Source organism: Bos taurus, chromosome 22 (genome assembly GCF_002263795.3).
Source record: "Bos taurus isolate L1 Dominette 01449 registration number 42190680 breed Hereford chromosome 22, ARS-UCD2.0, whole genome shotgun sequence".
In the NCBI taxonomy this organism is placed as follows: domain Eukaryota; kingdom Metazoa; phylum Chordata; class Mammalia; order Artiodactyla; family Bovidae; genus Bos; species Bos taurus.
In genome coordinates, this window is record NC_037349.1 from 50,420,280 (window position 1) to 50,441,838 (window position 21,559).

Here is a 21,559-nt window from a genome sequence, read left to right on the forward strand (position 1 = left end):
GATCATAGCTGCTCCTAGTCTTCCACTCAGGGCTGGCACTCAGAGACTGACATCGCTCTTTGAGTCCTGGAACGCATCACTGAGAGATCCTAACTGGCCTCCTGGGGCTGCCAACTGTCCCAGCTGTGCACTGTGGGCAGAGGGGAATCCCTGGTCCCGGAGGAGATGACTCCAGGACACGCAGGCACTCCCAACAGTGCTAGGCTGCACCCCAAGTCTGGGGTGAGCCCTGGATGTGGGCAGCGTAGCCCATGAGCTCTCTCAGCCTCTGGGATGGGGCTGGCTCTGCCCTCTAGGGTCTCTAAGTCTCTGTGTGTGGATAGGAGGCTAGGTGAGTCCTCAGGACAAGGGCATCCCCACCAGTCCTCTGGGCACGAAGCCCACCAGTCCTGTGGGCATGAAGCCCATTCAGACAGGGACCCCTGAAGAGGATAGGAGCTTGCAGTTCGGGACATCTAGGGAGCTACAGGAGACCACAGGGATCCCTCCCATGGCCCTGCCCTCTTTCTTCCTTAAGAGAAATACCTGCTTTCCCAGAGAGAAACGGATCCAGGAATTCTCTCCCCACTTGCCAGTGCCTTAGGGCTGCCAGAAGTCTTTGCCAAGCCAGGCTGTGCAGGACAGGCTGGAGGCAGGACTACGAGCCCGTTCAGTTTCACTTTCACTTTCGCTTTACCCGAAATGACAGAGGAACCAGGAAGAAAGCTGCCAGCTGCATTTTCATTTCTGAGCCTTAGCTCCTGTTTGCACTGGCCACTGCTGGGCACTGGCTCCTGCTGGCATTGCCTCCTGTCTACAAGCCCTGCAGCCCCGGGCCTCAGGATGGATACCCTGGAGACCTCCAAGTTGCTGGATAAGGAGCTATACTCACGGCAGCTGTGAGGCTCAAGGAGGGGAGGAGAGCAGGGTAGCCTTCTAACCCCGGATTTCCAATTGCCTGCCCTCTTTCTTCCCGCCCACAGGTATGTGCTGGGCTTGCCCGCCATGCAGAGAATTCAGGGAGCCAAGGTGCTGCTGTCTGGCCTGCAGGGCCTGGGGGCTGAGGTGGCCAAAAACTTGGTCCTGATGGGCGTGGGCAGCCTCACTCTCCATGATCCCCACCCTACTTGCTGGTCTGACCTGGCTGCCCAGGTGAGGCTCCTGGGGGGCGGGGGGGAGAGCTTTGGGTTTCCAGACCAGGGTGGGGGTGGGGCCCAAGAGAAAACTCCTTGCTAAAGTCAGTCTGGGCATCTCTTTAGTTTCTGCTCTCAGAGCAGGACTTGGGAAGGAGCAGAGCTGAGGCCTCTCAAAAACTTCTGGCTGAGCTCAGTGGAGCCGTTCAGGTGTCCGTCTACACAGGCGACATCACCAAGGACCTGCTGCTGGATTTCCAGGTGCCCTCCCAGCCCTACTTTCCAGGCCAACCTCCCCCACCCCCAACCCTTAGCAGCAGAGTGGGCTCGAAGTGGTTCTGGCCCTACTGATCTCATGACGTCCACTCAGGTGGTGGTGCTGACCGCCTCGAGGCTGGAGGAGCAGCTGAGAGTGGGCACCTTGTGCCACGAGCATGGAGTCTGCTTCCTGGTGGCAGACACCCGAGGCCTTGTGGGGTGAGATGGCTCGCCCAGCCTGCCACATCACAGGCAGCGAGCGATCCCAGTTCCAGGCTTGCTCCAGAGCTCCTCCACCCAACCCCAGGGCTGTTCCCCACTTTCCCTTCTTGATCACAGTCCCCAGTCCCATTCGTCTGCTTCCTCTACCTCAGCCTCCAGACTTGTTCAGTACATCTTTCAAACTCCAGTTTCCAAGCCTCTCCCAGCACTTTTTCCCCAATTCCTCAGGGCTTGCCCTAGTGCCTGTTGCCCTTCACCACAACCGTGGCGGTTAAACACTGAGTCAGCTCAGTGACCCCTGCCACCCCGCCACAGGCAGTTGTTCTGTGACTTTGGTGAGAACTTCACTGTGCAGGACCCCACAGAGGCAGAACCCCTGACGGCCAACATCCAGCATATCTCCCAGGTGGGTGCTGGGGTAGGGGGCACTACCCCTACTGAGGATCCTGTGAAAGGCAGGGCTAGGCCCCCCTGAGCAGGCCGCCTCTCATCACAGGGCTCCCCTGGCATTCTCACTCTGAGAGAAGAGGCTGGTACCCACCACTTCCACACAGGGGATTGGGTGACTTTCTCAGGCATTGAGGGCATGGTGGAGCTCAACGGCTGTGATCCTCGGCCTCTCCATGTGCGGGGTAAGTCAACCCCACTCCAGGCTCAGCACCCAGGCTCCTGTGGGGGTGGACACAGCCTGGTTTTTGGAGATAAGGTCTCTCTCTACCTTCCTCAGGGCAGAGCCACATTGAGAATTTTGTTTTGTTTTAATCATTTATTTGGCTGCCTCGGGTCTTAGTGGCAGCGTGTGGGGTCTTCCATGGCTCTAGCTGTGGCCTACGGGCTTAGTTGCTCCATGGCATTTGGGATCTTATTTCCTGACCAGGGATTGAATCTACGTCCCCTGCATCACAATGCGGATTCTTAACTAACTGGACCACCAGGGAAATCCCACCTTGAGAATGCTGAGGCAAGACAGGATGGGCCGTGGGGAGCTACTCAGGTTCAGAAGTCATGCTGACTAGGCTCAATCTTCCCCAGAGGACGGGACCTTGGAGATTGGCGACACAACAGCTTTCTCTTGTTACTTACGTGGCGGGGCTGTCACTGAGGTCAAGAGAGCCAAGACTGTCAGCCACGTGAGTGCAAGGTCATCTGGGGTTGGGTGCCTCGAGGGGCCCACAGTGTTCTGGACCTGACCCTAAACTGAATGCCCTCTGCAGGAACCCCTGGACACAGCCCTCCTTCAACCCCGTGTGGTGGCCCAGAGTGCCCAGAAAGTTCGTGCCCGCTGCCTGCATCAGTCCTTCCGCGCACTGCACAAGTTCCAGCAGCTCCATGGCCGCCCTCCCAAGCCTTGGGATCCTGTGAGTGGCCCCGATGCCCCTCTCCCTAGCCTCTGTCTTAATGGGGCCTCACCTACCAGGAGGTGACTGACTATCTTACGGATCCAAGTTTGAATCCAGAAGCAGTGTCCCACTCATATAAAGAAGATAGGATGGGCTGCAGGGAGCTGATAAATAAACACTTATCTCTAGACCAGCTGTTCTAAGTTGCTCAGTCGTGTCTGACTCTTTGTGACCCCATGGACTGTAGCCCGCCAGGCTCCTCTGTCCATAGGGATTCTCCAGGCCAGAATCCTGGAGTGCGTTGCCATGCCGTCCTTCAGGGGATCTTCCCAACCCAGGGATCAAACCCAGGTCTCCTGTGTTTCAGGCAGATTCTTTACCATCTGAGCCAGCAGGGAAGCCCAGACCAGAGGCTGAGTTCATGAAGGGGCCAAGCACAAAGCCTGGGGACTCATGCCACTCCCCACCCTTCAGATCTGGTCTGGCAGCTGCTCCCAGGTTTGGGGAGCCTCCAGGGCTATTGTCTGGCACCAGGCATTGTCTAGTGGGGCCTTCCCACTCAGGCTTCTGCTTCCTCTTCTGTGGAACAGCGGGGATGGCTGCCTGAAGGATTCAAATGTGGGGTGGAGCTCAGGCTGGGTCTGCTTTAACAGAATTCTACCCACTAGGTTGATGCAGAGATGGTGGTGGACCTGGCCCAGGCCATGGGACCACTGAAGGGGACAGAAGGAGAGCCTCTGGAAGAGCAGCTGGATGAGGCTCTGGTGCGGACAGTTGCCCTGAGCAGTGCTGGTGGCTTGAGCCCCATGGCAGCCGTGCTGGGTGCAGTGGCTGCCCAAGAAGTGCTGAAGGTGGGCACAGGCAGAGACAGGGCGGGGCTGGGAAGGGTGCAGAGGTCACTGTGGATGCCACAGGGTGCCCAACACTGGACAGCAGCCTTAGGAGCTTCACCAACCTGGGTGCAGCCCACAGCCAGGATCTCAGGGGATTAGGAGGTGCCAAGAGTCCCTGGACTAAAGCTCTGACTTACAGGCGATCTCTGGCAAGTTTATGCCCCTGGACCAGTGGCTGTACTTCGATGCTCTGGATTGCCTTCCAGAAGATGGGGACCCCTTTCCCAACCCTGAGGACTGTGCACCGGTGAGAACCCGCGGTAGGGATGCAAGCCTTAGCTAAACTCAGGACGCAGGGAGAAACTTGAAGAATGGTCCTGAGGTCCTGACCTGGAAAACTGGAAGTGAGAGGGAGACCCAGCACAGGCCAGCGGGCGTCACCAAGCCCTGTCTGTGTTCCCTAGAGACGCTGCCGCTATGATGGGCAAACCGCAGTGTTCGGGACCAATTTTCAGGAGAAGCTGAGCCACCAGCACTACCTCCTGGTGAGCGACGTGGTGAGGTCGGGAGTGTGCGGAGGGGTGAGGCCTGGCGCTCTGGCTAAGTTTGCTCTTGTCTGCCGGCAGGTGGGTGCTGGCGCTGTTGGCTGCGAGCTGCTCAAAAGCTTTGCCCTGATGGGCCTGGGGGCCGGGGACGGTGGAGGCGTGACTGTTGCCGACATGGACCATGTGGAGCTCTCCAACCTCAGCCGGCAATTCCTCTTCAGGTCCCAGGACATTCATGTGAGTGCCGACCCTTCCCCACACCCACGTCCTGGACTGTCCTCCCACAGTACCCCCCTCCCCCGACTCCCAACATCTTCATGCTTTCTTCTCAGAGGAAAAAGGCAGAGGTGGCTGCAGAGGCCACTCGCCGCCTGAATGCAGACTTGCAGGTTACCCCACTCAACCTCCAGCTGGATCCCACTACAGAGGACATCTTTGGGGATGACTTCTTCTCTGGTGTGAATGGCGTGGCTGCTGCCCTGGACACTTTTGAGGCCCGTGAGTGCCCAGCCTCGGAACTCACTCTTGTCTGAGGCTGTGCCAGCCCCACTTCTGACCCTTTGCCTCCCTTGCCAGGGGACTACGTAGCTGCTCGCTGCACCCATTTTCTGAAACCACTGCTGGAGGCGGGCACCATGGGCACCCGGGGCAGCGCTAGCGTGTTCATACCGCACGTGACTGAGAACTACAAAGCCCCCTCTGATGCAGCTTCTGAAGATGCCCCCGACCCTGTCTGCACCGTGCGGTACATTCCTGCCACAACCGAGCACACCGTGCAGGTGGGAGGCACCCCAAGACGCCTACCTGCCTGGCTCAGTCCTCTGCCCCAGACCCATTTCCTAACTGCCACCTCATGGCTGCTCCCTCCTCCACAGTGGGCCAAGGGTGAATTTGACGACCTTTTCTGTGAGTCTGCCAAGACCATCAACAGCCACCCACAGTAAGACCCCCGACAAGGGCGAATGGGAGTCCAGGGTCCCTAAGACCAGGAGCCTCAGGGCTTAGCCTCAAGCTTTCCCAACCGTCCACAGGGCACTCTCGTCTCCAGAAGACTTGGTTAAGTCACAGAAGCAGCCCCTGCTGCAGACAATGCGGGGTGTCCTGACAGAGCGTCCGCAGACCTGGCAAGACTGCGTGCTGTGGGCCTTTGGCCACTGGCAGCTCCGCTTCCATTATGGCATCACACAGCTGCTGAGGACCTACCCACCTGACAAAGTGGGTGGCTGGGGGTCAGGAGGCTGAGGGCTTGGGGGCAACTGGACTGAGCCCAGCAGCCTCTGTGTTTCCCTAGGTGCAGGAGGATGGAACTCCATTCTGGTCGGGTCCCAAACAGTGTCCCCAGCCCTTGAAGTTTGATGCCAGCCAAGTGAGTGGGGTCCCTTGGCAGCCCTGAGATGGAAATGTGGCCCCTCAGGGCAGAGGTGGGCACCTCTGTGTTTTGTAGTGATGCCGAGACGCTGAGAGGGAGACAGCCACGTCTGTGCACATGTGGGTGTCCACATGGGAGGCGGAGGCAGGCCCTCCAACAGATCTTCAAGTGGGCGGTGGCCCCTGCCCCACGCACCCACACACGCTCACTCAGGCCCATGCAGCTGCCCCTGCTCTGGGTCTCATTGCAGGATATGCACCTCCTTTACGTGCTGGCAGCTGCCAACTTGTATGCCCAGATGCATGGGCTGCCTGGCTCACAAGACCAGACTGCGCTCAGGGGACTACTGAATTTGCTGCCACTGCCTGACCCCCAGAACTTGGACCGCATTTTTGCTAGTGAGCTGGAGCTGGATTCGCCTTCTGGTGAGTTTGGTGAGGTCCCCAGCCCTGACCCCTCTATGCTGCCACCCAAAGGCCTGAGCTTCCTCAGCCTGTGCTGCAGAAAGAAGATGGGTCTGGGGGCCCTGAAGCCAAGTCACAACCTATTAAGCCCTCTCACCTTGCTTCTCTCTAGCCTTGGATTCATCCCCTGGTCCTGGAGTAGGTCCTCTCCCTCCTATTTACCATCCTCCCCACCCATTCCCTTGGCCAACTCTCAGCAAAGGAAAAAAACCCGCAAACCACTGGGCCCTGGGGAGCAACTAGCTGTGGCTCCCCAGATGAGGACAGGGTCACCTAGGTGTGCATGTGTGTGTGCGGGCATACATACGTGAGGGCTAGGGCTGCCAGAGAAGAGATTGCACCATCCATCAAGGGGTCTCCCTGCAAGTGGTAAGTGACAGACTTGGCAGGGACCAAGGACAGGCAGGCAGGCTCAAGAAGAGTACAGGACTTGGGGGCTAAGGACTGTTTCAACCCTCCTCCTTCTCCCAACAGGCTGTAAGCAGCTGCATGAAGACCTGAAGACCTGGAGCAAGGGTCCTCCCCTTAAACCCTTGACATTTGAGAAGGTCGGAGCCCAAGTGGGAGTGAAGGGCTGGGCCAGAGAGGTTGATGGGGAAGGTCAAGAGCTAAGTAGGTAGCTTTGAAGTCCCTGGGCCTGAGTTTTCCTCCCTGAAGGAGCCCTGAATCACCTCAGCTTCCCTGAGCCTCCGTCTCCTTACCTGTTAAGTGGGGTGATGTGAGCCTCCACCCCACAGAATCGTGTGAAGACCTGTGCAGTGGCACAGGTTCGGGGGACTGGGACAGTGTTCACACGACTGTGCTTGGGTCTCATAGGACAATGACAGCAACTTCCACGTGGATTTTGTGGTGGCAGCGGCCAGCCTGAGAGCTCAGAACTATGGGATCCCAGTGGCCAGCCACGCTGAGGTAACCTGCCCCTTGGGGCTCAGGCCTGGAGGTGGTGGGTCAAACCCTAGCCTTAGGCCTTGGGCCCAGATCAGATCTCTTGTCCTTGGCAGACCAAGCGAATTGTGGGCCGGATTATCCCAGCCGTTGTCACCACTACAGCGGCCGTGGCTGGCCTGGTGGGCCTGGAGCTGTACAAGGTGGTGGGTGGACCACGGCCCCGCCATGCCTTTCGCCACAGCTATCTGCACCTGGCTGAAAACTACTTTAGCCGCTGGGTACCTAAGGCCCCAGACATCCAGAAGGTGAGCCCTGGACACCCCATCTGTACCAGACCTGAGTTTTCCCTGCACCTACCCAAACAGGCCCTACTCCAGCTTTAGGCCCTCGTGGGACGCAGACTCTGGGGGAGTCCTCAAGACTTCCTTCAGCTGCCTCCCTGCTGTACAGCCAGGCTGGGACCTGTCAGACACAGGAAGCAGCCGTCAGCCACCCCCAACCCCCAACCCTCCGGGTCTGGGGGAGCTGCAGCTTTAACTCATTAGTGGAGCCAGACATCCATCCCCCACCATCCCCGCCTTCCCTGAGGGGGAGGGGGGACTAGGGCCCAAGCCCTAAACAGAGCCTAACGTCAGGCTGCCAGGCAGGGGGATCCTCGCCCGCCCCCCTCAACTGAGTTAAAGGGCATTGAACTCACCAGCATGGGTGTGGGGGTGTGCAACCCTGTCACAGGGTGTGAGGGCACCCGGGTCTGGGCATCCCTGGCCCCATGGTGTGTGGCCATGGAGGAAGCATGCTTGCACATCTGTGTGCCAGAGGAGACTGCAGGGCCCTTTCATGATGTGGGCCTGCATGGTTTTGCCTGTGAATACACGTGTGGGCTTGTGTGCATATGTGTTCCTTCAAGAGTTGGGCTGTGAATGCCCCAGCTGTGTACCCAGGCTCTGCAAAAGTTGGCATTTCCTTGGGGACACAGGAGAGGGTCTGGAGAGAATTCTCTCACCAGGGCAGAGGGGAGAGGTCATGGGCCGGCACTGGGCTTAGGCTGAGCAGCCCTGGGGGTCCCTCAGGGCACAGCACACAGAGCCCCTTTGTGAGGGCCCCTCCTCTAGCTAGAACACAAGCTGCCTTTGTCCATGGAGGAGGGGGAAGGGAGGGGAAGGGTCCCCCACATCACTTCTGGTCCTGTCTCAGCTTGACCTCGCTGTTTTCTGGGGAGCTGGCAGAACCCCTCTAGTCTTGGTCCCTGGCTGCCTGCCACCCTTATGCCCTCAGCTCTGGGTACCAGAACCCCAAGACTCAAGAAACAAGGAACAAAGGGACAGGAAGAGAGTCCTCTGTGGACTGTGTTCCCGCTGGAGTCACTGTGCCCCTCACCCATGTGTCTATGAGAAAGTCCAAGGCCCTGGTGGTAAAGAATTAGGGGACCGGATGTACACGCCCCCCCACCCTCTCTTCCAGCCTTGCATTTGAGGAACAGGCAGCTTTATCAGAGATTGCAGCAGCCCTGCTCCTGCTTCCTCGCTTCCTCAGGAAGCATTGCCCCCCCCTCCAACACACACACACACACACACACACACACACACACAATCAGCCTGTGTGATAGATCGCCTGTTTCCCTGTGCAGGGGGCCCCATAGCCCCATTTCCTGTCCCAGCACAGGCAGGGAGGGTGTTGAGATTCTGGGCCTAGATCCCACGTTTCATCCCCACCCCCTGGCTTCTGCTTCCTGCCTCTAGTCCAGCTCCTCCCCTAGGAAAGGGGCCATAAGCTATTGGCAACTGGGGCAGGGAGAGGGTGTGTGTGTGTGTAAGAAGCTTCTCACTCCTCCTCACTGCCACCCCCCAGTTCCATCACCTGAAGTGGACCTGCTGGGACCGCCTGGAAGTGCCTGCTGGGCAGCCTGAGAGGACCCTGGAGTCGTTGCTGGCCCACATCCAGGTGTGCCCCAGTTCTGCCCTGCTCCCAGGCCTGTTCCCGCTGGCCCCTGACCCATATCTCTCTAGGAGCTACAAGGACTGAGGGTGACGATGCTCCTGCACGGGTCGGCCCTGCTCTACTCAGCAGGATGGTCTGAGGAAAAACAGACCCAGCACCTGTCCCGCAGGTGAGCCCACACCTGGCTTTAACAAGGCCCTGGAGGTTGGAGGTGAGGGATGTGCAGCTTCTCCTCTTCCCAACCCCATTTGGGCCCCTCACACCTTCCTGAAGTTTTCTTTTGCCAAATGGAGCCAGCAAACGGGCTGGGGGTGGGGGGAGGGCCAGGAGCCCTCTAGGAGGGGCCTCTAGGAGCTGCCTGCTTGGCCAGCCCCACCAGCTCCTCCACACCCTCCTCAGCTCCCCTTTCACGGCCCACTCCCAGGGGACTCACAGCTTCCTGCCTCCTGCTCGCCCCGCCAGCCGCTCCTAAAATAGTTTTCAGATGTTTCCTGTCTTGGGCTGCTCCTGCTCCTGGCTTGGGCTCCTTATGGCCCCCAGCACCCTGGAGCCCATGCCAGGACACTCTCTGCCTGTTACCGCTCACCTACCCAATCTCCCCACCCCTCTCCCCCCACACCACCAGGGTGACAGATCTGGTGAAGAAGGTGCCTGGGCAGCGGGTGCTGGTATTGGAACTTGGCTACGAGGGTGAGGAGGATGACACTAACTTTCCACGCTTGCACTACAAGCTGTGACAAGGCAGCAGCCCCACCACCCAGCTCCATCAGGCCCTGCGTCCCGAGCCCTGCATCCCAAGCCCACAGCAGACACTCAATAAATACTTGTTGAAGGAAGGTGTTCAGTGGACAGGATGGGTGTTGGAGCAGACGCATGGCGTGTGACACAGGCATAACAAGGACCCCTGCAGGGGAGGGAAAAGGCTCTTGCGATTCGCCTGCCTGAGTTGTGCATTGCAGGGCTGGTGCTGCCTTCTGGAACCTCGGGGGTTATGGAACCAGGATTGTCCAGAGAAAGGCCTTTATTGTCCCAGGCTGGAGGGCAGGGTCAGAGGTAGCTGACAACATCATTGCAAATGATGGGCTGCCGACTGCGGCAACTCATGAGGGCTGCAAAGCGTGAGACATCCGCAGGTAGTTCGGGTTCTGGGCGAGGTGGGCATGACAGTCGCTTTCCTGCCAGCGCTGCCCGGCGCGCCCTGGCCAGCTGGCGCCGCAGCTGCTCAGAGAGGCCCAGCAGGAACTGGGGGGGCCGAGCACGCGCACGGGGCCCACCCCCATTGTCCCCCTCACCCGCTGCCTCAGGCAGCTCCATCCAGTTGTGCACCAAGTCCGCAAAGCAGTTGTCCCCCAGCACCAGGGGCTGGCGACTACGACCCCTGCTCAGCAGGGCCGTGGTCCAGTCCTCGGCTTCCAGCCCCCGCCAGTGCTCCAGGCAGGCATCTGGGGTGGACTTGGGCCGTGGTCGGTGGACAGGTGGTACCCGGGCCACGGGCGCTCCGCCAGGCTGGGTGACACCACTGGTTGAGAGGCGCTGTCTCCGGAGGGGCCATGCTGAGGGTGCTGGGTGCTGGGGTATGGGCAGCTCTTCCTCTCTCCATGTGCTGCCCGACACCTCTGAGAAGCCGGAGTCCCAGTCCAGGCCGTGCTCTCTGGGACCCCCCAAGGCTTCACTCCTGTCTCCTGTCACCCCTACTTCGTCATCCTCTTCCTCCACACCACAGACCGAGTCCTCTTCCAACGCATCTGAGGCCCTGAGCTGGTGTTTGAGCCGCACGCCTGGGCGGTGTTTGGGGGGTGGCGGAAGGGGACCAGGCATTGGGGGTGAGCCAGTGTCCCGGCCACACAGCTGTGGAAGAAGAGAGGGCAGAAGTGGTAGGAGTAGTGCTGGTCACTCCGGCCTGCCTGGTCAGGCCAGTTCCAAAACAGAAGGCCCAGGAGGGCTGGGCAGGCCTGCAGGCCTCAGCAGCAAGGCCTCTAGCGGGCACCGGGTCGGCATGGGGCGCTGGCACACGAAGCTCGTGTGGCTCCCATCCGCCGACCTGGTGGCAGTCCGGCAGGCTGCAGCACGCAGAGCCGGGCAAGTTGGTACCCGCCACCAGGGCGGGAGGCAGGGTTGTGGGCCTGCATGGGGAAGTAGGTCTCGCTCAGGGCTGGAGGGGTATCCTGTGCCTCTTGAGGGATTCAGCTCCCCAAAGCCCGCAGCCTCTTTCAGACAAGGAAAGAGCACCTTCTAGGAAGACAAGAGGTACACGCCAAACTGGAATAAGGGGCATCGGTAGTGGCGCCACTACCTTTTTAGTTCCTTAAAACCCCCCTGTTCTGCCCAAGAAGTTTCTCCCCCACAACTTCCTCCGTTGCGCCGGCAGCACGGCCAGCTGGGCGGCTGTTACTTGATGCCCAGCGCAGCTCCCAATCGTCCGAAACCCGACGCGGGCCATCTGGGCCATCTACGCCGCCCCGCCCCCATCCTGTCTTGGATGGGCACTCGGGACAGCTTCCCCCAATCCGAGTGTCGTTCGGGTAGGAAGGCAGCCGAGCACCCCACACAAGTCCTCACGAGCCACGCCCGCCCCCAAGCCTCACCAGTTCCCAGCGCAGCTGGCCCAGGAAACTGTCAAGCCGAGCGCTGTGCATGTCCGTGCCGCAGCCCCCTCCAGGCCTGCCAGTTCCTCTTCGAACTCCAGCGAGAGCGGTGCGGAGAGGGCTCGGCGGGCCGGCCAGCGGCGCCCTTGCCCTCCGCCTGTCTCCGCGGCTCCTCCCTCTCCCCAGCTCTTGCCGCCGCCGCCACCCCAACATCTGGCGGCCCCGCCCCGCCCCTGGCGCCTCAGCCAATGGGGATGGGGCGGGGCTGGTGTGGCTCCACCCCCGGGGCCCTGCCGGGTGGGCGAGCCTGACGCCCACTACCCACTCCCTAGAAGCAGCTCTTATGGGGAAGGAAGGGCGGGACTGTAGCTGGAAACCTGGCGGGATCCGGCCCGGGAGTCCTCGTAGTCCTGGGCCGTTGACCTGACTCCCAGGACAAGTCGCGACCCTGCGGTAGCCTCAGTTTCCCCATTTTTTCCCAGGGGAAAGTTGTGGTCCCTCCCGCAGGGGTCCCTGGAGCGTACGGGTACCGCGGCTGCACCCTTGAGCGGGTAGATCGGGCCCAATCGTCGGGTTCGGCAGTGCTGTGGCCCACTCGTGGTCCGACCCACTAAATCCGCTCCTGGAGCCGGCCTCCACAGTCCCTGGAAGTCATGGGAGGGGTCCGGACCCTCTGAGGACTCAGGGAGCGCAGAACCTCGCTGCAGCACCGGGCAGGAGCCCGGGCCAAGGCCCAGCCTCCCACTCCCTTGTCTCTCGCCTCGGCCGAGCTAAGCAGGGCTGCCCTCTCGTGGGGATTCCCAACACCCGCATCCTGTCTATCCCGGACTACAGGCAGGCTGAGTGAATGCAGGGGTTTACAGCAGGGGGTTCTTTGACCAAAGGATTAGAGCCTGTTCCCTGAGGTGGCTAGGGCTACGTTCAACGACACAGACTAACTGGAGACAAACTAGATAAGTCAGTAGACAGCAAAATACCAGGGAAGGCCTAGATATTTCTCATGGTGGTAGTTGGGGGTGGGGAGCGGGGACTGAAGAGGTCAGCAAAACCAGGCTCCTAGCCGTTTTAGAAGGGAATAAAGGGTTTTGTTTTTGGTGTGGTGGGGAGCACTAGAGGGCTTTTGAGCAGGGAACAACCTGGGCTGGCTGCTGTTTAGATAATCGCTGCTTTGGAAGAACCACTCTGTAGTCAAGAGTGGAGGCTCCTGCCTCATCCATCAAGGGAAGGGAGGGCCTGGATCTGGGTAGGTCTAGTGCAAACATACCTCAACATACTTTGAGGTATGTTTTGGAGTTAAAATCAAGCCTTGTTGATACATGAATATGGGAAGACAAAGAGAAGCATGACTCCTAGACTTCCAGGCTGAACCACTGATTGGATGGAATTGGCATGAATCAACCAAGCAAGACTGGAAAAAAGTGGTCTTGGAGAAGAAAATCAAATGGCCATTTGTGGACATGGGGACAGAGGATGGCAGCGGACAGGAATGAACCCTGGAACACTCCACTGGGTAGAGGTAGGGAAGATGAAGAAGAACCAGCAAAGGAGCTGAGCAGAGGGAGGTGGGAGGAAACTAAGAGAGCGTGGGCACTTAGGAGCCGAGGGGAGCAAGCGTCAAACACTTGCCGAGGAGGTGAGAATAGAACACAAACTGCTGGACAGTTGGCAGGTCTCTGAGGACCCTGACAAGGGCATTTTTATGGGGAGAGGAACAAGCTCAAACAGTGGGTAGAAAAGAGAGAGGCAAAGAGCTGGAAAAAGCATGTGAAGACAAGCTTTTAAAAACTGGCATATAATTGTAAATAAGATGAATGGACAGCTCTTAACAGTATGGCTCTATACATGTTAAAATCTGCAGACACCTGTGTCACCCAGATCAAGATATAGAATATCACCAGCCACTCGAGGAGGCCACCTTTTGTCCCCTCCAATTGCTATGCCCCAAAGTAACCACCATTTTTATTTCTATCACCAAGGATACCTTTTGTCTGTTGAATGTAGACAGATTTTGAGAGATTTTGTTGATGGTTGGGCTCAGATTTCACAGGCAGATAATGTTCTAATGGGGGTGAGCAGCTGGAGTTCAGGCTTTGTGGGGTAGCAGGCCCTGGGCCCACTTTTCCTGGCTGCTGTGTGTGCTCTGTCTTCAAGAACTGCATGACCAAGACTTCCTTGAGCCTTAGTTTCCCTATCTTAAGCTTGGTCTCTCTCCCCTCACATTTCCTTCATGTGGTAGTGATAAACAGGGAAATCCACTGGGAGCAGTGAAAAAACGGAGTTTTCCAGGGCTCTTGATAACCTATAGTGTCCAGAGCTCAGTCACCAGGGGCTGGGTGGGGCTGGAATCTTGGAGGCCAAGGAGTCCTGTGTTTGAACAACAGATCTGGCAACAGCGTGGCCCTGACAAAACACGTCTGCCCTTCTGGAGTCTCCTCTGCTGTCGTGTCTTCAGGCCACTATGGTGCTGCTCAGGCCCCTGGCACTTCTTCTTGCTCTGGTTGTCTCTGGTGAGGAGCTGGTGGGTGGGGGAATTTCACTTCTCACCCCGAGTCCACAGTGGAGTCTTGCTCCCTCTCAGATAAGCTACCATGGAGAACAGTGGCTGGGGGGAGCCAGGAAAGGGCAAAGATCTGAACCCCTGACTCTCATTCCTTATCTTAGCTGCTTCCTCACCCAAGTTTCCACTGTCACCCTATCCTGGGGACAGTGGGAAAGACGACCTAGACGATGAAATGAGCCGATCCGTGGTTGGATGTGGGGCACAAGGGAAGACTTTGGCTGCTTGTCTCCAAGATGTGGCCAGGCCTCAAGGCAGAAGGGAAGGACTCTGTGTACCTGGTTCCATGAGCATGGGGGTCTCTAGCTTGAATCGTCTCTTTCTCACAGAACTCTACTGCCTGTCCTGGTTCATAGATGTCTCTGAGAGCCAGGGACCTGGAGCCACCCTTCAGTCTTTCTCCTTCAACTGCTCTCCATATATACCAACCCTGGAGTTGCTCCATGTACAGCCACCCACCACCTTCTTTAACCCACCTAGCCTGACCAGGTGGCAGGGGACCTATGTGGGCAAGGTAGGGTCATGGGCACAGCTGGGGACAGTGGGGGAAGGGCAGACTCTAAATTCACAAAGTCAGAGGTGGTGTGAAAGTGATGGTGTTAGTCACTCAGTCATGTCCGACTCTGCAACCCTATGGACTGTAGCCTGCCAGGCTCCTCTGGTCCATGGAATTCTCCAGGCAAGAATACTGGAGTGGGTTGCCATTCCCTTCTCCAAGGATCTTCCCGACCCAGGGATCGAACCTGGTCTCCTGCACTGCAGGCAGATTCTTTACCATCTGAGCCACCAGGGAAGCCCCTAGAGGTGGTGCCGGGGGATGGAGATCCTAGGCCCCACATGGCACTGCCCACCTGCCACAGATGACCTTGAGCAGCTCAGCCCGGCTGGATGCCCTGACAGTGAACCACTATGAGCTGCAGCTGAGGTTCACATGTGGCAACCAAGTGACAGAGGGTCGGCTTTCTGTGAATGTTCAGCGGGACCCTAATCGTGACCAGTGTGCTGGTCGATTTGCCAGCCCAGGTAAGGCCAGAGGCAGCAGGTGGGGGATTGCGGGGGGGCAGGCATGGCCTGAATCTCCCTTACCTCCCCTCTGGCCAGCTGGGGAAATTATTCAGGTTCGAGAAACTGTCACACCTGGGACCCCGCTGTACACTCTGCTGCTCCCAGGCCAGGGAGCCCAGGTGAGGCCTGCATGTGGGCAGTGGTGGAGAGGGTAGGATGGAGGGAGATGGGAAGACCAAGGCCAGCCCCTGCCTGGCCAAGAATAGTCTGCAGAAGGACTCTTGAGTCTATAACGGAGCCTCTGTGGGATACATGTTCTTGGAGAGAGCCACTGAGGGCTTCCCAACCCGCAGTGACTATGGCTGTTCCCATAGGGACTTCTCAGGGGTTGAGTTCTTCTTTAAAGTTCTTGTGTTCTAAATTCTCCAAAAAAAAAAAAAAAAAAAAACCAAATCATTTTTACAATCCCCAAAAGAAATGTATTTTAAAAACTGAATAGTTTAAAAGCAGAGATGATTTTGGATCAGGGACAGGGGAGCCCAGGCTAGAGTAAGTGGCAGTGGCAGTGGCAGAGTACAGGAGATTTGAAAGTGGGCAGATACCTGTTGGGTTCTTTGGGGATTTTGACAGGGTTGCTTGGGGGCACTGTGGTAGGGAAGAGGGCCTCCAGCATCTCTTTCCTGTCAGATGAACATCACTAGTGCCCAGGACCCTCCATACTTCCCTGGACCTTTCTCCATCGATGGGCAGGGTCAGCTGTGGGCACCATCCCAGGGACTCAAAGGCCAGGCTCAAAAGGTGAGCACGACTGGGGACCTGGCAATATCCATGAACTGGGCATAAAATGGACAGAACCATTACCTCATGGAGGATTGTTTGTTTCTGGCCTCATCAATCATGCTGCCTTTCCCAGACATAGCCCATACCTGCTGCCCCAGGCTGGCTGTCCTCCCACCTTGGCTTGGTTCTGTGCTGGGCTCTGGAGCTCTAGAAAGAAGAGGGATCCCTGGCTCCAGGAGCCCACAGTGCCCCTTACAGAAAGGAGAAAGTTCTGAGCAGTCACATAGGAAGTGAAAACTCTGAGTACAGCGGTGTGTGTAGTCTGAAGGAGACTAGAGAAGTTCCTTCTTCAAAGCTTCCAAATCTTAGTGACTGGCTCTTGGCAACTCTATGATGCTAATTTATGTTGTGAATGATTCAGATATTACTCATTTGGGGGCTGTGTGCATCCAAAGAGAAGGACTTATGACCCAGAAGAGTAAGACACAAATGAATATCTGTCAGTAGAGTGATAGGTCATGGGGAGGAGTGAGTGTGGGGCTCCTTATAGAGGTCCTGAGGGGGGCTGGGCACACACATACAGGTAGACACACATCGTGGTTCCCTTCTTGTTTTGTGTGCATGGCAGGTCTTCCAGCTTCAGATCCTAGTGACCTTTGGACAAGGCCGAAGCTGCCGTGGGATGCTGACGGTGAAAGTTTTGCCTGTTTCCTCTAGCCAAGTCTCTTTCCCGTAAGGCTTCCCTACCCTGGCGACAGTGGGAAAGAAAGGACCCAGCCCCAGGGACTCGGGAGTAGGGTTAAGGTGTAGGGCTGCGGGAGCATCCCCAGCTGGCTACTGTACCAAGGAAGACCCAAGGGAGGGGCCTGCAGACCCTGCCGGGAGCAGGTAGGAGCCAGTGCTCCCATTTTGGTCCAGGCAGCAAGCCCAGAACATCACCATTCCCGAAAACCTGGTTCCCGGAAGTAAGGTGGCTCAGGTCCACGCCCGGGGCTTCGACGTGCGCTATGAAATCGTCTCCCCGGTGCCCTGCCGGCTCTTCTCCATAGCACGCGGTGAGGGGCGTGGAGGGCGGGTAAGGGGATGCCTCTGCGGCTGGTCTAGAAGTGACCCGCAACGCCTGGAGCCAAGGCAGAACCTGGGGCGAGGTCGCGTTTGGGGGCCCAGAGTTAGAGAGGAGCCTTGGAGGCGGTGGCCAGGTGGTCAGTCTCTGCGCCCTGAGAGGTGGGCGTGGAGAGGTGGGAGGGTGGGAACGGGACTGACCTGGGGGCGGGGCCGAACTCTGCGTCTGGCGCCCTGCCACCCCTCCCAGTTGACGGCGTGGTCCGGACCACCGCGCCCCTGGAGCTGGCGCAAGCCCCGGACGCCGCGGTCACTAGGCTGCGGGTGAAGGCCTTCGAGCGACTCCGGCCGTGGGACAGCGCCGAGCTTGATTTCCAGGTGGACGTGCAGTCGGTCAACCGCTGGCCCCCGCGCTGCCTCCCAGCGCTGCTGGCGTGAGTATTTGGGAGTCTAACCTTGGCTGTTGGGTGAGAGCCAGGGTTCGCAGCCCAGCCCCAGCTCCCGCCCTGCCGCCCGCCCTCTGCTCCCAGGACTCAGATCCCCGAGACCACGCCTGTGGGCACCTTCGTGAATACCTTCACTTGCACTGACCCGGACTCTCCTGGCTCCACCCTGGACTACCAACTGCTGTTCCACAGCCCTGCCAGCGCTTCCAGCCTCTGCCTGCGAGACGGAGTCCTGGAGGTACCCAGGCCCCGCCCTTAGACCCACGTGTAGAGTGCTTGGACAGGAAGGGGGTGGCCCAACGGCCCCGTGGGAGTGGAGACCATGAGGGCGAAGGATATGGTGTTGCAGCCAACCCGCTTTACCCGAGGGTTAGGGTAGGGTCTGTGAGAATAACCTGGCTGGAGGCAGCCCAGTGGGCTCAAGGCTCTCCTAGGCCTTGGCTGCGCCTCACTCTCCTGTCCCTCTGGTTAGGTGAATGACACGCTGGACTGTGACGCTCCTGGCGCCTGCTTGCAGCATACAGCCTCCATTCTGGTGCTTGACAGTGGTCAGCCTCCGATGACCAGTGAGTGACCACGCCCAGGCCTGGACATTCAGGACAGGGCTCCTCTGTGCCCCTTTTCCTGTCTTCAGGGTGGCGTCATCTCTCTCGGAAACCAATAGGGCAGGGTTGTGTCCACTAAAGACCCCTGAGTGAGCTACTGCCCACCTCCCTCCAGAGCCTCTCCCTCCTCTGACCCCCAGGGCAGGGCCGAGCCAACCAGGCCAGCTCCCTGACTTTCAAATGGCTTCCAGCTGAGGTGCCTGTGCTGGTGATGGTGACACCTGTCAACGAGTTCTCCCCAACCTGTGTCTCACGCACATTCCGGGTTCGTGAGGATGCAAGGCCCCACACCCTGCTGGGCTCTGTGATGGGCACAGACCTGGATTACCCCCACGACAGCATTGAGTACTCCATCTCTGGCGGGTCCGCCCCCTTTGCTGTGGACAGTCTCAATGGTACTCCCACCCCAGGGCTGGGTGGAGAGGGTGGAGCCAGGGTTGACTCTGCAAGCTGAGGCTGTGGCCCCCTCTTCTAGGGGAGGTTCACCTCCTGGGACCTTTGGACTATGAAATGCAGAAGTCGTACAGGCTCACTGTCCTGCTGACTGACCACAGCCAAGACCAGGACCCCACCTGCCACCGTTCAGGCTCCTGTACCATCACCATTGAGGTTGAGGTAAATGAGCCCTGAAGCTTCAGAAATAATTAGAAAGAGTTCCTCTCCTCCCTTGGGCGCTCTGCTTTTCCTCTCTGCTTCAGTTTCCTCTGACTTCCCTGGTGGCTCAGACGGTAAAGCATCTGCCTACAATGTGGGAGACCTGGGTTTGATCCGTGGGTGGGGAAGATCCCCTGGAGAAGGAAATGGCAACCCACTCCAGTACTCTTGCCTGGAAAATCCCATGGACATAGTCCACAGGGTTGCAAAGAGTCGGACATGACTGAATGACTTCACTTTCAGTTTCCTGTACTGGTTGGCTGGAGAGGGTTGGGGCCTTGTTATGCAAAGTTCTGGAAACTGTTGGCCAACACCGAGATTCTGGTTGTGGTGGGAAGAGGCTGAGGGGCTGGACTGGGGGTTTGGGGGTGGGTGATCTGACTACCTTCCAGCAGGATGTGAACGACCATGCCCCCGAGTGTGAGCCCCCATTTCAGGAACTCACCGTCTACGCTCACCTGGGCCGTAGTTTGGAGGTGACCACAGTGTCGTGTCGGGTGGCCCAGGAGCCCCAGCGCCTGGCTTTCTCCTACAGAATTGTGGGAGGTGAGGGCCATGGGGGCCATGGGGGCCGTGGGGGCCCTCCAGGCTGCTGGGGAGGGGCAGGCCAGGGCCAGCCATGGTCCCCTTCTTCTCCCACTCTGTTTTTCAGGGAATAGTCAGAGCCGATTCAGCCTGCAAGGAGCTGTCCTAGTGCACAACGACCTCATGTTGGCCCCCCCCTGGCCAGAGCAGTCCCATACATATGAGCTATTGATCCGTGTGGCCGATGCAGGCCCCTCCACCCCCCACCTCAGCACCACGGCCACTGTCATTGTGCATATAGTGCCCTGGAGGGCCAGCACAGGGGCCACCAGCATCCACAGAACCACAGTGAGGGGTTGTCCTCAGGCCCTTACTGGGTGGGGAGAAAAGATATAGTTTTCGAGGTGGAACAATTGGGGAAGGTATTTCAGAGGAAACTGCCGAGTGCAAAGAGTCTGGCAATACAAAGGAGAAACCTGGGGTGTGGGATGGCCCAGCCCTTGGAGGGGTTTGAAGGTTGGATGATTGGGGCGTTTTGGCAGGACAGTGGTGAAGCTGTGGCCCCATTTCAGGTGCCTTCAAGGATGACACCCCTGCTTGTGACAGACACGGAGGTTTTCTGGCAGCCGGAGCCCTGGTTTGTGGTGGTGCTGACAGTGACCAGTGCCCTTCTCCTCCTGGGTTTGGGCTGGTTCCTCAGCTGGCTCCTGCGGGGGTAGGGTTCCTATCCCTGTGCTGCTTGCCTCCCACCACCCCCGGCCCTCACATCTGTGACAGCTGGTTCTACCCAAGACTGCCCAAATTGATGAGCAGACAGAATGATATTAAGGAGGACTGCCCTCCCTCCGGGGGTCATCAGCTTAGAGGCAGAGAGACACTGGGAGAAAGCTGTCTCCTTTGCTGGCAGAACCCAGTCTGGAATGGGATGGCTATGGATAAGGTCAAGGGATTTAGACTCTTGAGTCTGTCATGCATTGGGTATTTACCCCTATTCCTGAGCCCTGCCTTTCACCTGAAATGTGACCTTCCTCTAAGATGCCGAGTTTCTCGTGAGCACAGGACTGAACCCAGGGGAAGATGGGAGTAACATTGTGGCCACTGCATACAGACACAGGCTATCTCCAATAAGAGTGGCAGATGAATGGTGCTGATTCCTGGAGCCAGCAGGTCTGCTGTTCTCACTGCTTGGTCTCTCCTCCTGGCATTTTAGGTTGACCCAGGTGCTACAGACATCAAGCAAACCCACCCAGGCTTTACTGCTAAACAGGTAAGCTTCCTTTGCCTACCTCTATGCCTGGAAGTCCATCTCTGAAACTCAGGCTGGGGCTCAGAGCCCTATCCTGTACTTCTGCTCCTACTTTGCCCCAGTATCCAGGGAACTAAGGGATCCATTGAAGGGTTTGTGGAGGCCCCGAGGATGGAGACACCCCAGGCACCCAGCAGTGTCATGAGCCTGGTATGTCAACCTACCATCCTGTGCAGTGGGCACTGAGGCTGCTGCTGAGTGTCCCCTGCCAAGCCTGCCCCCTTTCCCATGGCTGGCTATCCCTGTGGGAGGGACCATACCAGCACCATCAGGATGCAGGAAGCAGGTGGGTTCTTCACCCTTTTGGGGGGGCAAGCCTCCACCTGCTCCCCATGGGCAGAGGTCACCTCGTTACACCCTCCTCATTCTTCCCCTCAGCACCATTTTGATGGCAGAGCCCAGGACTCCCGTGAGTTCCCCTTTTTCCAAACCATTCTCCACTTGGGCCCACTTTCTCTTCAGACCTCATCTCAATATCTCTGCCTACCACCAGACATCCACTATCTACTCTTTCCCTGAATGGGGTCTCTTCTCACCCCTCCTCATCCTTCAGCCAGTGTTTCCCAAACACCTGGGACCCTGATCTGGTTCCTACCTCCAGGGGGAAATGGGGGGAAAGTTGTGAGGGAAGAGGCCCCCAAATGGTCCACTGTCATCATGAATTATGGTAGAGTAATCTGGCACGGGGCTCAGGGGAGCTGATGTCAAGTTTCGGGGACTCATGGATGCTTCCTGTGTATCTGAGCCAGACCTCAAATGATTTGCTGAGAAAGCAGGGAGAGGACAAGCCAAATCAAGGAGGGCGGGGGGGTCACACCAAGGGTCCTGGAATATCTTTCCCTGCCCTTAGGGGAGGGAAGCAGTGCTGCTAAAGCCAGCAAGGCCCTCTCTCTCTCTCCTGACCATCTGAGCTCAGGTACAGGCAGAGATTACCTGTTCAACACGCACACGGGAGCCCGACGCTGGCTCTGAGGCCCAGGAGCTGCATCATATTTGTGGAATTTCTTCTTCACATGATCATGTGTTTTCAAGCTGATTCAATAATAAACAAAATTACCAACAGAA

At 58.1% G+C, this 21,559-nt stretch overlaps 3 protein-coding genes across 13 annotated transcripts; 2 read left to right on the forward strand and 1 right to left on the reverse strand.

Moving 5' to 3' along the window:
• The first annotated feature begins 738 nt into the window (after positions 1-738).
• Positions 739-9,803, forward strand: UBA7 (ubiquitin like modifier activating enzyme 7). Its single transcript, NM_001012284.1, is given in 24 exon segments — positions 739-878; positions 963-1,131; positions 1,239-1,373; positions 1,483-1,589; positions 1,908-1,998; positions 2,089-2,224; positions 2,625-2,722; positions 2,807-2,950; positions 3,601-3,783; positions 3,965-4,072; positions 4,230-4,310; positions 4,392-4,547; positions 4,643-4,808; positions 4,887-5,089; positions 5,186-5,250; positions 5,342-5,525; positions 5,602-5,676; positions 5,930-6,104; positions 6,618-6,691; positions 6,960-7,052; positions 7,145-7,336; positions 8,880-8,972; positions 9,038-9,138; positions 9,595-9,803. Coding segments are annotated over 24 exon segments (2,997 nt in total). The 5' UTR covers positions 739-822; the 3' UTR covers positions 9,707-9,803.
• Positions 9,804-9,975: 172 nt separating this feature from the next.
• On the reverse strand, positions 9,976-11,733 carry INKA1 (inka box actin regulator 1). The gene is made up of 2 exons (NM_001105446.1): positions 11,555-11,733; positions 9,976-10,817 (listed from the first exon to the last, which is right to left on the reverse strand). Exons 1-2 carry the CDS (start codon positions 11,603-11,605, stop codon positions 10,017-10,019), a joined length of 852 nt encoding a protein of 283 aa, NP_001098916.1. The 5' UTR covers positions 11,606-11,733; the 3' UTR covers positions 9,976-10,016.
• A 58-nt stretch (positions 11,734-11,791) lies between these two features.
• On the forward strand, positions 11,792-21,559 carry CDHR4 (cadherin related family member 4). 11 transcript variants are annotated; one of them, XM_010817775.4, is made up of 20 exons: positions 11,792-13,070; positions 13,936-14,061; positions 14,441-14,625; positions 14,972-15,134; positions 15,213-15,295; positions 15,804-15,914; positions 16,525-16,628; positions 16,815-16,951; positions 17,209-17,392; positions 17,489-17,642; positions 17,877-17,970; positions 18,201-18,404; positions 18,485-18,624; positions 19,059-19,209; positions 19,316-19,536; positions 19,761-19,903; positions 20,399-20,455; positions 20,557-20,644; positions 20,873-20,903; positions 21,411-21,559. In XM_010817775.4, exons 2-20 carry the CDS (start codon positions 14,013-14,015, stop codon positions 21,464-21,466), a joined length of 2,355 nt encoding a protein of 784 aa, XP_010816077.2. In that variant the 5' UTR covers positions 11,792-13,070; positions 13,936-14,012; the 3' UTR covers positions 21,467-21,559. The 11 variants fall into 11 exon arrangements, 9 of the variants coding, with proteins under 9 accessions (XP_010816077.2, XP_010816076.2, XP_059735931.1 ...); XM_010817774.4 differs by having other exon boundaries at positions 19,056-19,209; positions 20,873-21,559; NM_001191232.2 differs by lacking the exon at positions 11,792-13,070 and having other exon boundaries at positions 14,013-14,061; positions 21,411-21,466.

Excerpts from the sequence above, each read along its gene's own strand:
- INKA1 (NM_001105446.1), bottom strand. The coding sequence starts at position 11,605 with ATGCACAGCGCTCGGCTTGACAGTTTCCTGGGCCAGCTGCGCTGGGAA. Across the intron at positions 10,818-11,554 it reads GCCAGCTGCGCTGGGAACTG|CTGTGTGGCCGGGACACTGG; the intron begins GTGAGGCTTGGG and ends CTTCTTCCACAG.
- CDHR4 (XM_059879944.1), top strand. The coding sequence starts at position 14,287 with ATGAGCCGATCCGTGGTTGGATGTGGGGCACAAGGGAAGACTTTGGCT. Across the intron at positions 15,135-15,212 it reads TGGTCGATTTGCCAGCCCAG|CTGGGGAAATTATTCAGGTT; the intron begins GTAAGGCCAGAG and ends CCCTCTGGCCAG. Across the intron at positions 16,952-17,208 it reads GCTCTTCTCCATAGCACGCG|TTGACGGCGTGGTCCGGACC; the intron begins GTGAGGGGCGTG and ends CACCCCTCCCAG.